The 17,265-nt window shown below is 42.9% G+C and overlaps 1 protein-coding gene across 1 annotated transcript in view; it reads right to left on the reverse strand.

Moving 5' to 3' along the window:
- fbln1 (fibulin 1) overlaps positions 1 to 16,673 on the reverse strand; it is a gene marked incomplete at its 5' end in the record, with an annotated part of 28,506 nt that extends 11,833 nt beyond the window's left edge. Inside the window, 14 exons of the mRNA XM_079224000.1 lie at positions 4,177 to 4,300; positions 4,399 to 4,530; positions 5,234 to 5,353; positions 5,570 to 5,695; positions 5,817 to 5,942; positions 6,047 to 6,190; positions 6,518 to 6,655; positions 6,758 to 6,895; positions 7,063 to 7,149; positions 7,236 to 7,298; positions 7,829 to 7,988; positions 10,309 to 10,438; positions 12,014 to 12,122; positions 16,619 to 16,673. Of these exons, the coding sequence (XP_079080126.1) occupies positions 4,177 to 4,300; positions 4,399 to 4,530; positions 5,234 to 5,353; positions 5,570 to 5,695; positions 5,817 to 5,942; positions 6,047 to 6,190; positions 6,518 to 6,655; positions 6,758 to 6,895; positions 7,063 to 7,149; positions 7,236 to 7,298; positions 7,829 to 7,988; positions 10,309 to 10,438; positions 12,014 to 12,122; positions 16,619 to 16,673 (1,652 nt within the window). The remainder of the gene's footprint in view (positions 1 to 4,176; positions 4,301 to 4,398; positions 4,531 to 5,233; positions 5,354 to 5,569; positions 5,696 to 5,816; positions 5,943 to 6,046; positions 6,191 to 6,517; positions 6,656 to 6,757; positions 6,896 to 7,062; positions 7,150 to 7,235; positions 7,299 to 7,828; positions 7,989 to 10,308; positions 10,439 to 12,013; positions 12,123 to 16,618) is intronic.
- Between the last annotated feature and the right edge of the window lie 592 nt (positions 16,674 to 17,265).

Genomic DNA, 17,265 nt, shown 5'->3' on the forward strand with positions numbered 1-17,265 from the left:
ATGGTGAGGAGAGAAGCCCCTGACAAAAAGTCAAGCCACCACTGGGTAGGGGCTTGTAATTAGCAATTAGCGGGTGGGTCCAAGTTTTGCTTTGGCCCGCGCCAAACCCACAAAATGTTCTCCTAGTTTATAATACCGCGGCCTGAGCTGCAGAAAGACCCGAGCGGGGCTCGAGAGGACAAGGTGAACGCTCTGTTGGGGTAGAGAGTAAATTTACGAGAAGATAATGACCCAGATGGAGCTGCCCCCTTCAAAGCAAAGGCAGCAAGTGGAGCTAATTACAGCTTTGTGTGTTAATACATGTATATCTCTGCACCCAAAATACCTTCATGGGTGTGTAATGTTTACTTGTGCATGTGTGCCTTTGGGCATGCAAACGTGTGTGTGTGTGTGTGTGTGTGTGTGTGTGTGTGTGTGTGTGTGTGTGTGTGTGTGTGTGTGTGTGTGCACATGCACAAATGTACGTCTTCTTCATTTCATCTCCCCCATGCGTCACGTGTCCCAGCCCAGGAGAAAAACCCCAATACTTTCAGACCAGAAAGAAAAACAGACTGTTTGGATGAAAGTCCTCTGGTCAAGCGTTGGGCCTTTTATTTTTTTTGGTAATTATTATTTATAGTCGGCACATTGATAACGACCCAACACAAACACTGCAGGGCATCATTCATTCTGTGCGCGGTGATGTTGCTGTACCACAAATTGTTCAGACCACCGGCCAGAGCCCAGAGCCCCATAACTCAATGTCAAAGGGGAGGAAAAAACCTTCTGCGCACCACTATGTTCTTATTTTAAGGATATCCCCACTAGGGACCAAGTGCATCCTTACTGGCCTGACAGCTCAGGACAGGAGGAACCTAGGACATCTGAATTTACAGTTATTATAAGCCACAGCCCTCGGGCAGCAGCCTCACAGCATGTCAAACTATTTATACTCGCTCCTGCCGGTGCACATTTCCCTCTCCTTTGCCACTGTGTCCCATCGCGTGTCACTTACTCAGCCTTCATTTGGATTATCTGTCTGCTTTGGGGTTTACACCCGCAGTATGCAGTGGAAATCTGTGCATTTCACATTAAGCCTGAAATGTAGTGGGAGCTAAAGAGATGTGCATGAAAATAACTGCCACAGAAAGACATATTTGCGGTGCAAGGTAACTGATGTTTGGGAAGTGGGAGTAACAATGCATTAAAAGGGAAAAAGTCTGGCTCGTTTTTGATAGGAATTTGGAGGTGAGGAATTGCATAATGGACTTAATAAATAGTGAAGTTTGACATATATGCTCATATAACTGACGTGTTTGACTTATCGATGAGAAATTTGACTTGTAGTGCGTACTCATGTTGATTTAAAATGCAGGCATTTTGCTTCTGTGTTTACAAGCGTTGCTGATGTGAGAAAGCTTTAAAATCATCCGGAGACAATTATGACTAATAATTGTGTCAATAAAATGTTGCTTCATAGCGTTAGTATTGAAATACCTTGTGCATAGATACATTATGTATGTTTCACTTTAAATACATGCACTAGATATTTGCATGTATCAATGGATTTCCTCTTCACTGAAGATGCTGGAATAATAGTAATATGTAACTATGTGAGGAAGTCACATTGCCTACATCTGTGATTTGGCCTCACATTCCAGCTGCTCCCTTTGCTGCATTTGATTAAACCCCACAATAGACCATTATCAAGAACTGGATTTGACTTGCACATGTGTTATTTCTATTTCAATTTTAATAGAAAAATGTTCATCCAACACATAAACCATAAAATACTGCAAAATGTCAGACTTTATCATGCAACCATCATCAAATTACGAGTTAAAGGCGGACTTGGGTCGTTACCATTTAATGATTTACCCTGACCTAGATCGCCACCTAGAGGCTATCACTATGCCTTACCTCCAAGGAGAAAGATTCAGTTAGACCTATGCATAATGCAGAATAATGCTCCTTAAATCTAGTGTTATAAAGTTGATTGTGTAAAATGCTACATAATATACGATCAAACTTTGCTTCTTTCTTGTCACTGTGTGTTGTCTTGTTTAGTTTTTTCACATCCACCCTTAAAAAAAAGGATGTGCCATTTTAACGCGTGCTCAGTGTCGAGCAGTCATTTTTGTGGTAATGTATTACCAAAAACAGGGAAATAGAAAATGCTGGATGATTGACCGCACAACCAGAAGTGACACGAAAAGGTCGAGCTGCAACCGAACGCTGATATTTGTAGACGACCAAAATGTTACAATTAACTTCCATGGACTTAAAACACAGGTCAAAAGCTCGGACACCAAAAAAAGCCTTGACTGAACATTTCCAGGCCAGACAACGACCTCTGAATCACAAGCTATCCACGCCCTGAAGCATATCCTGCTTATCATCTATTTTAAATGGGACCATAATTTACTAAATCAACATCATGCAGTATTGAAGAATACTTAAAACTAGCGATTGAGACCATAAACTCATGTTAACAAAGTTTACTGAGGTAATAAATCAAGTGAGATTTACTACTGTACAATCAAACGCCCCCGGCTGGCTTTTTTGGAAAGAATGCAATTTTATGACATTTCCACAAAGGCTTCACTTTTCAGAACTGGAGGTTGACGCCTGGGTATCATTCTTCTCATTTAGTCCCCAAAATATCTAACTATTTCTTTAAGAATATTTACTACTTGTCTCAAGTTAAATTGGCTTTTTTGGGGCCAAAGTCCACATTTTAAATACATGTGTATATTTTAAGAAGATGGGATGATGCACAGATACTGTAGGAAGGGCTACATGTCATTAGGGGCCCTCGGCTCATTTTCGGCTCAGGGCCCCAAAACTGGTTCATTTGGCCACAAGTCAATACAGGACAGCAATATTTGTAGACAGGCTTAAACCTATTACATCAATGAAGGACAGAAACATAAATTATCTTTAGTCGTAAATATCAATATTGGATGATCATCAATTGGAAATCATGGTATATATATTTGTATATTCATCCCGATTACATCTATGCAGTATGCCACATAAAGTTGCACTGCATCAAAATGCTGTCTGATCATCTCACATGCATTTTGTGTTGTGGATGAACTTCACGGGGACAACGCATTTAAAATGACACATCGTTATTTTTCAGAGTGCAGTAACTTGTGCCGCCCTGCGTGACCCCCGTGTTTATTCTAGTAGGGGATTATAAAGTACTCTGGGCTCGTCCTGGGTCACGAACACCAGCACTTTAGCCAGGTATGTGCTGAGCGTGCCGTAGCGACGCAGCCTGAGCTCCAGGGACAGCTCAAAGTCCCGCGGCTCGTCGATGAGCTTTGCCACCGACATCACGCCGCCGGTGGGCACCCGCTCCGTCTTGAAGAAAGCGCCCTCGTTGCCAGCGGTGATAACAATCTGGATGTCATCGCCGGCCACGGTGTGGGTGGGGCCCATGCGGAAGATGTTGGTGAAGACGGGGATGTTGGTGGGGAAGGTGAGGTAGTAGTAGGTTATTCTCATGGGCATGGTCAGGCACTCGACAGACTCATTGCAAAGCAAGCGTTCGCATCGACTGCAAAAGAGAGAAAGGGGGAGAGGAAGGGGAGGGGAGCAGGGCAGGGGGCGGGACCAGACAAAATGAACAAGGCACAGAGAGAAGGAGAGAGAGACAGAGAGAGACCAGGTGTAAATAAAATGTGCCGTGCATGGCATGCAGTGGGAGGAACATCAGTCTCTGCGGCATAATACTTCACAGGCCGGTCATGGTGCCCTCTGTGGGGATCATGCAAGAAGTTCTTCACTGGCGCCTGCAGAGAACAGACACAGCCTCTACTGGAACTGAGCCAATGAGAGAGCATCCTGATGCATTTCGTCTCACAAAAACAAGAGAACATGCTGTACAGCCGTATCTTTTTCTGAAGTCATTCCAGCATTGAGCACACTGGACATGCAGAGCCTTGAGTAAAATATGAATAGGGGTCAGTATGAGAGGCTTGACGGTGTTTATTCTTGCACTCGGGAGCTCTTGGTGGGATTATCAATCAAACTTGACCGTGAGGAACATGGACCTCGCTCCGTGAGTGATTATTTGTCTGCGTTTTTTGTGTCTTTTAATTCTCCGAAATTCCATGAGCACAGAGGACGTATTTGAGGTTGTTTGTGTTGACAAATGTGTCCTGTTCGGCAACAGTGTGTGTTACTCACGTCTCTCCAACACGCCGGTAGTTGTTTGGACACTCGAAGGCCAAGCATCTGAATTCTCCCTGCGTATTGAAGCAGCTCTGATTCACTGTGCACGTGTGTGTTCCTGTCACGCATTCATCAATATCTAGGAGCAAAGAGACAAAAATAGTTGAAAATAAAATGTCAAAAGACTCACAAAAATAAAAATAGTAAATTGACATGTGCATGTGTGGGGTAGTTTACCCTGGCAGCTGCGCCCGTTGGGTGACAGGGTGTAGCCAGTGACGGGGCAGGAACAGTGGAAGCTGCCGGGGGTGTTTTGACAGCGGTAGGAGCAAATATGACCTCCAGTGGGCAGGGCACACTCATCGATGTCTAAAAGGGTGGCAGAGACAGATAAACACAAGTCAAACCAAACAGTACATTTAAAATATATATAATGCTTTTTTTATTTTTTTATTCTCACACACAGGCCGACTCTTCATGTTAACACAATGTCGACTCATGCTTAACCCTAGGAAAGCTATTGTCGGGTGATTTTCCCCCGAGCAATTGTGGTTATTTTATTTTCATTGTGTTGCTTTTGTCTGAGTTGCGTGTCCTTGTGTAGCTTCATGCTGCCCAAGGGTCACACGTCCCAGGAACGTGTGGACCAAATAACAAGTTCATAGTTTCATTATTTATATTTTGAATTGACGATTCCCTAATTTTGCACCCGATTTTTTGCCTTTTTTTAGGGTCCTCCCATGATAGCTGTTTTGCGTTTTATGAGAAGTTCTATAGGGTAAAATAAAAGATGAGTACTTCAATTTGCCTTGTATTGCTGTATTTTAAATATAAGTATTCCATCACTAACATATTTTGACGTTAGTGATGGTGTTACTATTTTTAATGTTAGTGTTCTAGGTTTAAAATGACAATTATTAGTATTACCCTATTAGCAAATTAACTTACTGAATAGACATTACCTTCATCTTTTGGAACACAGAGAAGAAACTTTTTTTTTCTTCGTTTTTTTTCAAAATATTCATGTGTTTTCCAAAAGATCTGTTCAAAAGTATCAAAAGTAGTATTTTACCTTCACAAGTCATGCCATCTATATCGCTGAGCTGGTAGCCACGGCGACAGTAACACTGGTAGGAGCCGTACACGTTGGCACACTCTTGACTGCACGGGTTGCTCTCGCACTCGTTCAGATCTATGCAGAGAAAATATTATTACAGAGCATTGTGAACTCTATCCTAATACTACAGCATAGGAGCCATGCACCTGCAGAGAGGTGGATCCTCGCCTGTCCATCTCAATATGTAGCCTGCTACATAAACAGCTGCTTGCATAGTTACATACTTGATTAGCATGGGAACAGAATACGCACAAAGAGTTGCAATTCTCCTGATTTACGTATTTGTCTCACCGTCACAGTTCCTGCCATCAGCGGCGAGCTTGAAGCCGGTGGTGCAGCTACACTTGTAGGATCCCAGATTGTTTTCACACTTGTGAGCACACAGGCGGCCAGGGTAGTGCCTGCATTCATTAATATCTACAACACAAAGTCCAAATAGGCCACATGTGAAAATTCTCTGATACACATTTTGACCAGCACTGACTCGATATGTATGTTTTTTTGTTAGAGCATCAAGCGAGATGGACCAGCTGCTCACCCTCACAAACACGACTGATGCTGTTGAAGATGTAGCCGGCCTCACACTCGCAGCGGTAGGAGCCGATCAGGTTGATGCAACTATGACCTGCACACATCCTTTCAGGGCCCTTACACTCATCGATATCTGTGGATGGGGATGCAAATAAAGGAACACCATGATATGCACCTCGGGCAGGTTAGTGAGATACTTTGTTATCTAGGAATGGGGAGTTTTTCTTCCCGCCGTACCGACACAGCGCGTGCTTTCTTCATTGAGGTGGTATCCTCGACCACAGTTGACGGAGTTCCTCTGGCAGGTGTAGGAGCCGACTGTGTTGAGGCAGAGCTGCCCGCGTTGGCAGGGGCCCGTGTGGCTGACACATTCATTGATATCTGACGACACAAAAGGACATTTTTAAATCTTGAAAACATTGTCGTGGTCCATCGTATATAATATAAATGACTACACAGCTCTTTAAATGCTCTGTGTAACACTCTCTGTCATTACAGATCCAGCCACTTCCCTTCACACCACCTACTCCCCATTTCCCTGATTAGTCCCACAGGATTTACCGGCCCATCGGCTCTCGGTCTTTGCCTGCATATCTAGTGTGCATCCCTCCAGCTTACCGATGTTATTCTGCCTATATTCCTTCACCTAAAATATACATGTAATATATTCTCCTGCAGTTGTTGTTGTTGTAGGTGTGTGGCGCTCACCAATGCAGTGGCCGAGGGCATCCTGGATGAAGCCGGGACCACACTTGACCTTAGGGTGGCAACGGAACGACCCCTGGCTGTTTTGGCACTCAAACTCTGGGCCGCAGTTGTGCATGCTAGTCTCACACTCGTTAATGTCTGGATGAAGAAATCGCAGCAAAATTGCCATTGAACACACTGACAATACCTTTTAAAAGGACAAACATGACACAGTAACGGAGGCCCACTGAGTGCCCGGACCTTTGCAGTTGTTGTCGTCAGTGAGTTCATAGCCCGTCCCGCAGCTGACCTCTCTCTGGCAACGGAACGAGCCCTCTGTGTTGATGCAACGCTCTCCTACGCGACAGTTGCTGGCTCCCAACAAACACTCGTTGATATCTGAGAGTGTTTAAAAGCAGAAGGTTTGTCTTACTGTGTTGACATGTCCAATAGTGATGCACATTATTACAGTTTTTGGAGGAAACAAAGCCGTTCTCTGTGCTCTGATTTCTTTGTCACGCAGATTGGAATATTCAAAATGAAAGAGGGGGAGGAGCGCCGCCTACCCTCACAGCTCTTTCCATCTGGCTTGAGTTTGTAGCCTTTGAAGCAGGTACAAGTGTCATTGCCCACACATTCATGAGCACATTTTCCTAGAAAAGAAACACAAACATGTTGATCAGTGTGATTGAATTAATGAGTTGTAGAAAAGCTTGGTTATCGACGTATTTGACCATACCGTTGCACTGATCACTTAATACGGAATTATCTCCATTATCAGTGGTTTCATCCTTGTTTGGGACTGCATGGGGAAAACAAAAGATGTTTATACGTCTCACATCTTAACAACGTATGCCTCTATCTAAAGAAGCAGCACTAAACCATAAACAAATGCATCGATTTATTGAACTGCAACGATTATTTTAATTATCAATTAAACTGATGTTACTTTTCTCTATAGCTGACTATATTTTTGTAATAGAGAAAAAAAATGCCCATTTCAATTCCCTGTAAGCCAAGGTGACATCTTAAAATGTATTGTTTTGTCTGCCATTCACGGCAAAACAAAAAAACAAAATCCTTCACAACTGATAAATCTCTAATCAGCGTTTACCTCCACATCCAACAGGGGGCAGTGTGGCCTTATGTTTGACAACACCAGTGGCGCCTTAAATATTATGCTCATCCTACAATATTTTGAGATATTTTATGTGTTTGGACACAGGTTTCCCCGTGGAGCTTTCTGTTTTTCAACCCAAATGTAAGTTGCCTGCTTTGCTGCAAAAAATAAATAATATTAGGTCTGCTTTATGCTTGATTTGTATCACCCACATTCAATGTTGGCTGTGGATGTGGTCTGGTTATCTGGGGCTACATCCACGCAGCAGGCCCGGGACACCAGGCCGCACAGGTAGCCCACCGACAGGTTGTGGTCACAGGGTAGATCCTTCGCCTGCGTCGCCTTCCCCAGGACGCAACAGTCGCAGCACATCTACAGAACACGGAGAAGGAGACAATAGTATAAGCTTTGGTGCATAATGCAGACTTAAAAAAAACAAGATTACCCCACCTACTCAGCTCTCTAATGCACCAGGGGAAGTGAAACCAAAACTGCCGGCAAGAAAAAGGAGACTGTAGGATGTTGTAGACAAAACAGGGCTTCGCACTGACGAATGCGGGGGATGTGATTCAGACAGACAGCCAAGCGCTCAATCAACCTGACAGACAGAAAGGAGGCTGATTGAGAAGACATGCCAAGTGACTGGCTTCAGACAGACAGATGGAAAGCCGCAAAGACGGACAGAAAGACAGTGATGAGATGACATCATCCCCTCTGGCTTAAGCACGCTCAATCAATCATTATGGCAGCCCGGTAATGTCGGTCGGGGGAGGGGCATGAAAGGTGCAGAAGGTGGGGGATGGGTGTTTGTGCTTCACTTTGGGCAATAAGAGTAGGCTGTAGTGTAGAGGTGGTGATAGCGCGACTGGACACGTGCCATTTTTCTTTCCGCAGCCCCCAGGAAGCCAAAATCTAATTTAAGTTGTGTCATAACGCGCATTGACCTGGGCTCACCGTTGAGGAAATTCTTAGACACTTTGAGAAATGTACTTTTTTGGCTTCCTTGACAAGGTCAGCAGCTTGATACACTCATACTTAGCATCAAGCTGCAGACAGATAGCTTAGCTTCGTGTTAACCTGCCTCTGTCAAAAAGGAAACAAAAACCAGCACACCAGCAGCTCTAAAGCCAGGTACAGGTTGTGGTTTTATGGTAAAATATGTGCTTTACTATTTCTTGCAGGGACCATTTTATTTGTATTTATTTAATTAAATACCAGACAAAGTGCAGGACAGTGCTCTCTCTTAACTCAGTAGGAAGACTGTTCCAGTAGCGGGTGGCTCTGACTGATAAGACTGTTTTCCCAAACTTGCTACGTCTGTGTTGTACAACAAAGTATTGTGTGAGGTATTTTCCTTTGATACCCTGCTGATAGTGTTCTTTCCACACTAAGAACTGATTCTTTTTGGTAGGTGCAAGCCCATGTAGAACCTTAAAGATGAGGCAAGCATCTGATAAAATGTTTAAAACTATTGAAATGCAACAGAAGATTTTCTCCGCTGGTTCCATGAAGTCAAGATTTCAGGAAGTTAGCCTGTTTTGCCCGGCCAAGAAATAGCCATGCAAACATAAGCAAACTATAAAATCCCAAAGTAACATTTGTACGATTCAGTCTCTCTAGACAAAAGACACATAATGTGACGTATTAGCACACTTTTAAGATGCTGTCCGGCTAGCTGCTTCCCTCTGTTTCCAGTCTTTATGCTAAGCTAAGCATCGCCTAGCTGAGATACTACAAGTTCTACTATGAACCTCTACCTAAACCTATAACCAATCCAATCAACGGAGGCAACAAGTACTATCCAATCAGACGCAGAGTAGGGCGGGTCATGCTTCCGACATAGCAGCATTCATACTTCAGCCCCCTGTTAGCTTCATAGGTATTGCACATATATAACTCTTTTTTATGGTTTAAAATATTCTTTCTCAGCTATTGTCCTAATGTTACAGAAATATAGAGTTTTTTTAGATGGGAACAGATTTTCATTTTGTGTTTCACAATGTAACGAAACCTTGTAGTGACTTGACCATTATTTTACCCTGTTAAGAGAAGGTAAAACTACCTCCAACTAATATATTTTGTCTCATTCAGCTTAGCTGTGCACATTTAAGTATGAGACGCCACCTGCATTTAGCAGTTGATCAAATAAAGACAAGCAGTCCCACTGACAATTATCTCATCATTTTAAGAAAATGCACCAACTTGCATGCCCTCCTTTATCTTTCCAGGGTGTGTTGACCTGAAGTACATCTTGAAAGTATCGGGGGGGGCTCTGAGGGCTTGAAGGACTAAAAATGTAAAAAGGCTGAAAAGTGCTTGGATGCGAGCCTGCAGAAGATTCTAGAGACGTAGTTGAATTTATAATCTATCTGACAGCAACAAGCTCCATTCCTCCCTAGAGTGACATGCCTCATCCTGCTCACAGAAAACACACACAAACACGCACACACACACACACACACACAAACACACACAAATACACGTCATCGCTCTCATCAATCATTTGCCTCCAATCTGGCTGTCCGGCAGATGGAAGTACTGTAAATTGATTGAGTGTAGGAAGATTTTTTTGAGGGGCACACTATGAGTTCATTCCATGTTTTTTATATGTTTTGTCTCTATTCAACAAGAAAGACACACATACACCTAAACGTATGCGTGTGTGTGTGTGCACAAGCAAGTACAAACACACCTTTGTAGTCTTGGTCTCGCAGGTGTTGGTGAATAAGGAATCGCAGACTCCTTGGTCTTTGGCCATGTTGATACCGTTGGTGCACATGGTATCCTCAAGCACTGTTACACAGCACTGCTCCTGCACTATCCTGTCAGCAAGAAAAAAACACAAAACACAGGTGGTGCATTTATAATCTGCTCGGTGCGATGCGACTCTGCCTTAAAGCGTAGCTCATTAAAATCAGCCTGAGGCATGCCTGATGGGGATCTCAGAGTTGTCGAACTAAAAATATGTGGATGAGTGGGTTGAGCAAGTCCTGCGTGGATTCCAAGGAGGGGACTGGACATCACTGGGATTAAACTGGGTTGAACCGTGGAGTTAAACCAACATTTCCGTCCCAAAATGAACATTTGTCCACCTCCACATGTCCGGACTCGGGGTTGGGATTGTGATCTTTGAAAGAACAAATCTTATTATAATATCACTCAAACAAACCACTTCCTTTACGTAAGCAAGCTGTGTCCTGTGAGAATGGAGAAAAGTTTGCCAGTAATTGGGTTACTAACAGTTGCCAGTACGACCAGAATCTACTTTCAAAGAAATCAGAGATGATATGTTACAGATTTAAAACAAGAAGTGAGAAACACGTAGTTACTGGAAGGGCTCCAGGTGACCTTGACCTCTGACGCTGAGGATCATAACATGTTTATCTCTACAAGGGTCAATAAAATGCTACAATTATCAAAATATCAGTTACTTAATGTTTCTGTTTGAATGCATTGTGTTGTCTAACATTAGCTATTTGCGCAGTCCAATCAGTTCAGAGTAGGTGTTTCTGTCTGGTCTGTATTTTACGAGACAGAAAGCATAAAACGCCGCCCCCTCACCTCTCCTCGCTCATTTCCAACCAGCCTTTTTTATCAACTCTTACCAGAAACCTCTTTCCAAATAAACTACTGTCGATCTCAAATTCAGTCCAAGGCGTACACAGCTCTTCTGCAGAACCTTTTAAGGGCACAGTCGCCCTCATGTTTTTATTTTCTCTTGTCTTCTCCTCAGTCCTTTTTCTTTCGTACTTTTATTTTTTCTTTCTTTGGTGTCTGAAGTAATCGTTCAGATTTCCTGTTATTGCCTCTATCCATTCTCCCTCTCTGTCGCGTTTCACCTCTAAGGTATTTCCTGGGTTCTGAAACAGCCCCCTTTTTCTGACTCCCCCTTCACCCCTTTTCCACCCTGCTCCCACACAAACCTCTGCCCTTTCCCTCTCTTCCCCATACACTATAATTTAGACAAATTTGGGATCACTCGGGTGGCTACGGTAAATGTGTTTGCCATCAGCAGCAGATCTCCGTGGCTTATGGGACCCTGAACCTGTGGCAGCACACCCTCTAAGGTTACCAGCAGACCTGTTATTACCCCATCACTATTAGTGTTTCCTGCTTTCACGTGAAGTGAATAATGTGCATGGAGATTTACGGGAGTAAGGTAAAGCGATCTCTTATTAAGGGCCTGCAGACATCCCATACATGGTACAGGCCAAATCCCTTGGTGGCAATAATGCAGGAGCTTCTGTGGCGCAGAAAGAAAATGTAAGATTGTGACACAGTGTGCAGCAGTTAATGACTTGTAATTCCGAATGAGCCCCAGGCATGTCACACTCTTTAACTCATGGTGTATAAATGTGCAATCTTTGACAGGAAAGTAGCAGAAAGCGCCTGCTCACCTGCACGGGATGGACTCAGAGATGAGAGGGAGGGACGTACAATCTTCGTTGTCATTTCCACGCTTCTGGCCATCTTTACAGCAGTCTTCGATGGTGATCTGCCCGGCTCCTACAAAACGTTTAAAACAGCACAAGGTGTGTTTGTGTGAACAGGTGGTTAATTTGTTCTCATTGCATTCATTCACTGCGGAGTCAAGGAGTCGTTTTCATATCTCGTGTTGCCCGGTTTGTCGCAGTGAGAGGAGCCCCACCGACATAATCACAGCAGGAAGATAAGACTCGGCGCTGCTGCATCTGCACTTATCACACCGGCCTGCAAACTCATAAAGTGGTTAACACTCACGCTTTAAGACTAGTTTCGTGCCCTTCAAGATGCTCACGACAAAGAAAGATATATCAAATGGCATAGACATAAGCATCGCTTTATGACACGAAAGGTGTAATGCGTAAGATATGGCCAGAATTTGTGTTTAAAACATTCAATAAAGATTATTAATAGAGGACAAAGAGGCTACAGTGGCAAAGACGTGTATGTATTACAGAGATATGTACTGAAATGTCCTGTAACCACAAGGTAGCAGGTTCGGTCCCTGGCCTCCCCACAGTTCGCTGTCTAGGAGCAGTTCTCAGCAGCTAACGTTAGCCTAACATGGAGAAACAAGTACATTTAGCTAAGTTAACACTGCTGAGCAAGTGCAGCTAACGTTAGCCTAACATGGGGAAACAAGTACATTTAGCTAAGTTAACACTGCTTAGTGAGCGCAGCTAACGTTAGCCTAACATGGAGAAACAAGTACATTTAGCTAAGTTAACACTGCTTAGTGAGCGCAGCTAACGTTAGCCTAACATGGAGAAACAAGTACATTTAGCTAAGTTAACACTGCTGAGCAAGTGCAGCTAACGTTAGCCTAACATGGGGAAACAAGTACATTTAGCTAAGTTAACACTGCTTAGTGAGCGCAGCTAACGTCAGTTACAAACAGAATATGTAGTTGTTCACGTAAAGCCTGACATTTTACTTGGATCAACTTTAAATACCCATCTGTGTTTGGTATCGCCGACAAACATTTCTGTAAGTTATCAGGAGCAATCACGGACGGAATCGGCTAAAAGTCACAAGTTAACACAGTAAGCAGGCCTTGAGTCAGTACAATGTACAATGTGACCTCAGATTGATTAAATTCACGGTGGCAGGGTTGACGAAGTTGTTGTGTACTTTCCGCTTCCGGGAGGCTGATTAACCACGAGTTAGTTCAAATTCAGCAAGTGCAAACCTCAGCAATGGCGGTCTGACCCCGGACCACCCAGACTTTGAACTAAAATTCTATCCATACCTTAGATATTGCCCCTTTAGGCATTATTTATTTGACAAACACATTTTCATTCAAGCATGCTTATTAACTACATGTATATTGATCGAATTTAGAGATGTAACCTAAACAAAAATATATATTACCATTGTCCTATATGGCAAGTAGCGTTCTCCAAGAGATGGAAAAACTAAATTCAAAATCTGTTTGCCAATTTAAATAGCCTTTAGACCTTTTTTTGCCAAAGACAATGAATGATAGATATGTTGTTGCAGATTTTTTTGCTGGAGCCAAATCAACTCTGTGGTGAAGTGGTTGTTTATTCATCTGGATTAGAGAGTGTGGAATGCCTCCACTCTGTAAACAACCAAACGTCCCAATCACATCAAATACATTCATTCGCCTGTGGTTTGTGTGGTATGCCAAACGTGAAATAGCTTTGGCAGATTGCTCCTTGGACTTTTTTTTTGTTGGCTTCGGCTCACACCAGGATAAGTGTGCCAAATTGTTCTGAACAAAACAAAACAAAAGAGACAACAAACTCACCGTGAAATTGATTCATGGACCCATTATAATAGAATACGAGGTGTTGCTGGTTAGTGACTGAATGCTCTGAATTTTTGGAAATAGTGATTGTGAAATGCACTGAACAAATCCATCTGTTTGAGATGCAGCGTCTGACGTTCACAGTCTGGCAAGATTCAACAAATTCAGATAATAAGTTAGATTACGTTGGGAGGACAAGTGTCTGGAATAGTGGCTCTCAGTTTTATAGATTTGCTGCTTTCTCCCAGGGGGACAGGAGGAATTTTATTATAAGCAGTAAATCAAAGACACAGCACAAGCAGGAATAGTCATCATCAAAAACCGTATTCTGCATTGATCAACTTTGTAACAACACAATGTAAGCATTGCAATAAAACCGTCAGTTTCTCTCAATAGTTTGCAGGTTTCTATAAACCCACTTCTGCAGATGAGAACGAAGTAGAGGAAAGATATAGCAATGACGAAGACATTATTAAAAGCAACATGTGGGAAGGGATTTTTTCTAAAGAAGAACGCAAGTCATTTCTCCAGCGCAGGCTAAAGGAAAACAAAGCACAGACTTAAAACATTGTGACCATTGCTGCAACACAAAGGATGATTAATCTGGCAGAAAGGCGTGAATATGGATAGAGGATTTATTACTCGGCAGCCACATTAGCTGACTCACTACTGACTTCTGGAAGTCTGGCAGATCCCAGAATCCTCCGGCCAATAACCCTTGTAGCAGCTGGATGAAATGAGATGGCATTTTAAAAGCTTTTCTCATGGACCTACCAAGTGGGCCCTCTCAAAGTCTCTCTCTCTCTCTCTCTCTCTCTCTCTCTCTCTCTCTCTCTCTCTCTCTCTCTCTCTATCTCTCTCTATCTCTCTCTCTCTCTCTCTCTATCTGTCTCTGAATGTTAAAGGCCTCTGTCTGTTGGCAAAGTCACAGCAGTCTGTCCCAATGAGACTAAAATAAACCATATAGCTTACAAAAGTGTAATAATATGGATATAAATGTCTACTGAGTGACATTCATGCCTCACACAAAGGCATTTATTGAATAGTTTGAATGACAGTTGGTCTCACTGCTCTGTCCTCGAGTGTTTCTCCCCACAGTAGCCCTCTGCTGATAACTAACTGTAACCCACAAGGCATCACAGAGTCATTCCGACGCCACCACTGTCTGCTGCTCTCAAACCTAAATTGAAAGACCAGAAGTGCCTTAAAAACTGTGTGGGGCTGTTTTATCAAAAGAAGCAAACCGGGCACGGCGACCTAGACGCAGTCGGCCACGGTTCCCTGTCTCCGTGATGCATTGTCTGTCTGGAGAGTGCTGATTTCCATCTTGGATGGCGGTGCTGGTTGTGAGGGCCGTTCTGGCAGAGCGGCACATGGCTTGAGTGCGTCTAGACGCCTCATGTAAACAAGGCTTAATGAGCCCACTGAGGCTCCGCCCCGGCAGCATCTCTTTCGCAGGCTGCAATCCAGGTTTCTGTTTACAAGTTTCTGGCAATCTTGGTGCCATAAAAAGGCTCTTACACTCTATCAACCTATCTTTCTATGGCTATGTTAATTTTGTGTGGGGGACTTTTGGTTATGTAACTGGTCGAGCTGATAGCTTGATGGATTCACTCCAAACTGACCCGTGACACGACCCCCTACGAAGAAGACCGCTTTGAGGAAAAGTTGTCTGCTGACTGTGAAAGTTGCCCCATGTGTGACAGGGGAAACGTGAGCTTTTGGATGTGCATAAATCACACTCCTCTGTCCAGACCACCAGGTCCTGGTGAGACTCTTGGTCGTTCTGACATATAACATCACAGCATACCAGGGCACTTGGCCTTTGACTTGCAGGGCAGAAAGTACAGACAACAGGGCAGGCAGACTTGGTTATGTGAAACTGCATTTTTAAGTGCACACTCTTCATGTCATGCGACATCTTCTTTTATCACTTTTTAAATATTCTATAGCATTAGTAATATGAAATGAATATTATTTTTCTTATCACTTTTTGATATGACATTTTCAAATAATATTTATTGTGCAGCATCTGGATTTTGTCCTACACAATGTAAGATATTACTTTATACAACACTCAATATCAATAACGACATTGTAGGTTAGAAGGGGAAACAATGTTTGTGGGTGGGTGTGTTTGGATTCATTATTTAATAAAAAAATAAAAAATAAAGTACTTGTAGCATTTGCATTTCCTCTTATTTTGTTACTGTATTTTTTGTTTGTTTGCGTTACTTTCCCGTTATTTTCTTCCTTACTATTGTAAACTGATTAACACATACACAAAACAAGAAAATACTTGTTCTCTGATCCTTGTATGCCCTATGTTGCATAATATTCATCAATAAAGTATATTCAAAAACTTACAAAAAAGAAGAACAAAAAACTTCTCCAGCAATAATGATGACGTTTGGTAACATTTGATGTGATGAAATAATGGGGTTAATACGAACCCTACTTCCTTTCAATACAACCCTGTAACACTTTGAAGCACCCACCTTTGTGAGCAGTGCTTTCATCACATGCCTCAACTAGTCCTGTGACAAATTCATCACCTCCCCGTGTCTCACTCTTTGTCTATTATCACTTCCATTCTCACTGTGAATACCCTCACAAATACATGTGAAAAAGTTGCCTCACACTACAACACCCACCACACAAATCTGCATACATTCTTTGGCTCACTTTTGGACGATCTTATAATTACAAGTCGCAGTGATGTTTTTTTTCCTCCAGAAAGGTAACTTACCTTGGCCAAGGAGAACTCCGAACAGAGAGCAGAGCAGCGCTGCGCACGGACCCATTGAAGGAAAAGAGATTCAACTGAGAGGAGAAGAAGAAGAAGAAGAAAAAAGGTGTCCGAGAGCTCTGAGCTTGGTTATTCTGCAGGATGTGTAAATAAACAGGAGTGAGAGACGTTGTCCACGGTGGAGGAGTGGATGTGATGGAGCTGAGTGAGTCGCAGTTGCAGCGTGACTGGAGGAATGAGCCTCCAATTATGACCATGCGAGGGGCGGGCAGAAAGGGCTCATTGCTAATCAAATGCGTGTTTGTTTTTTCTTTCTTTCTTTCTTTCTTTCTTTCTTTCTTTCTTTCTTTCTTCCTGAACAAACTCCAAATTAAAGCCATTAAACCGTGAGATCATTGTATTACTATTCAAAGATATTGGGATTCACAGATCGGTAATAAAACTCAGGAGTGAGCTTATATTGTAATTTATAACTATATTCTGACAGGTCTGTTTATCCACAAAAAAAAGGCCTGTCCTTCTGAAATGTTTTATATAACTGACACATTTATACACATTGGAAAGTACAAGACCTGAAATATACTACCTAGGGAGATGTGGGCCGGGGTGACACGTTTTTATTGGCTTCAGGAGGAATTGCAAGTGAC

Source organism: Taurulus bubalis (assembly GCF_910589615.1).
Source record: "Taurulus bubalis genome assembly, chromosome: 9".
In the NCBI taxonomy this organism is placed as follows: Eukaryota; Metazoa; Chordata; class Actinopteri; order Perciformes; family Cottidae; genus Taurulus; species Taurulus bubalis.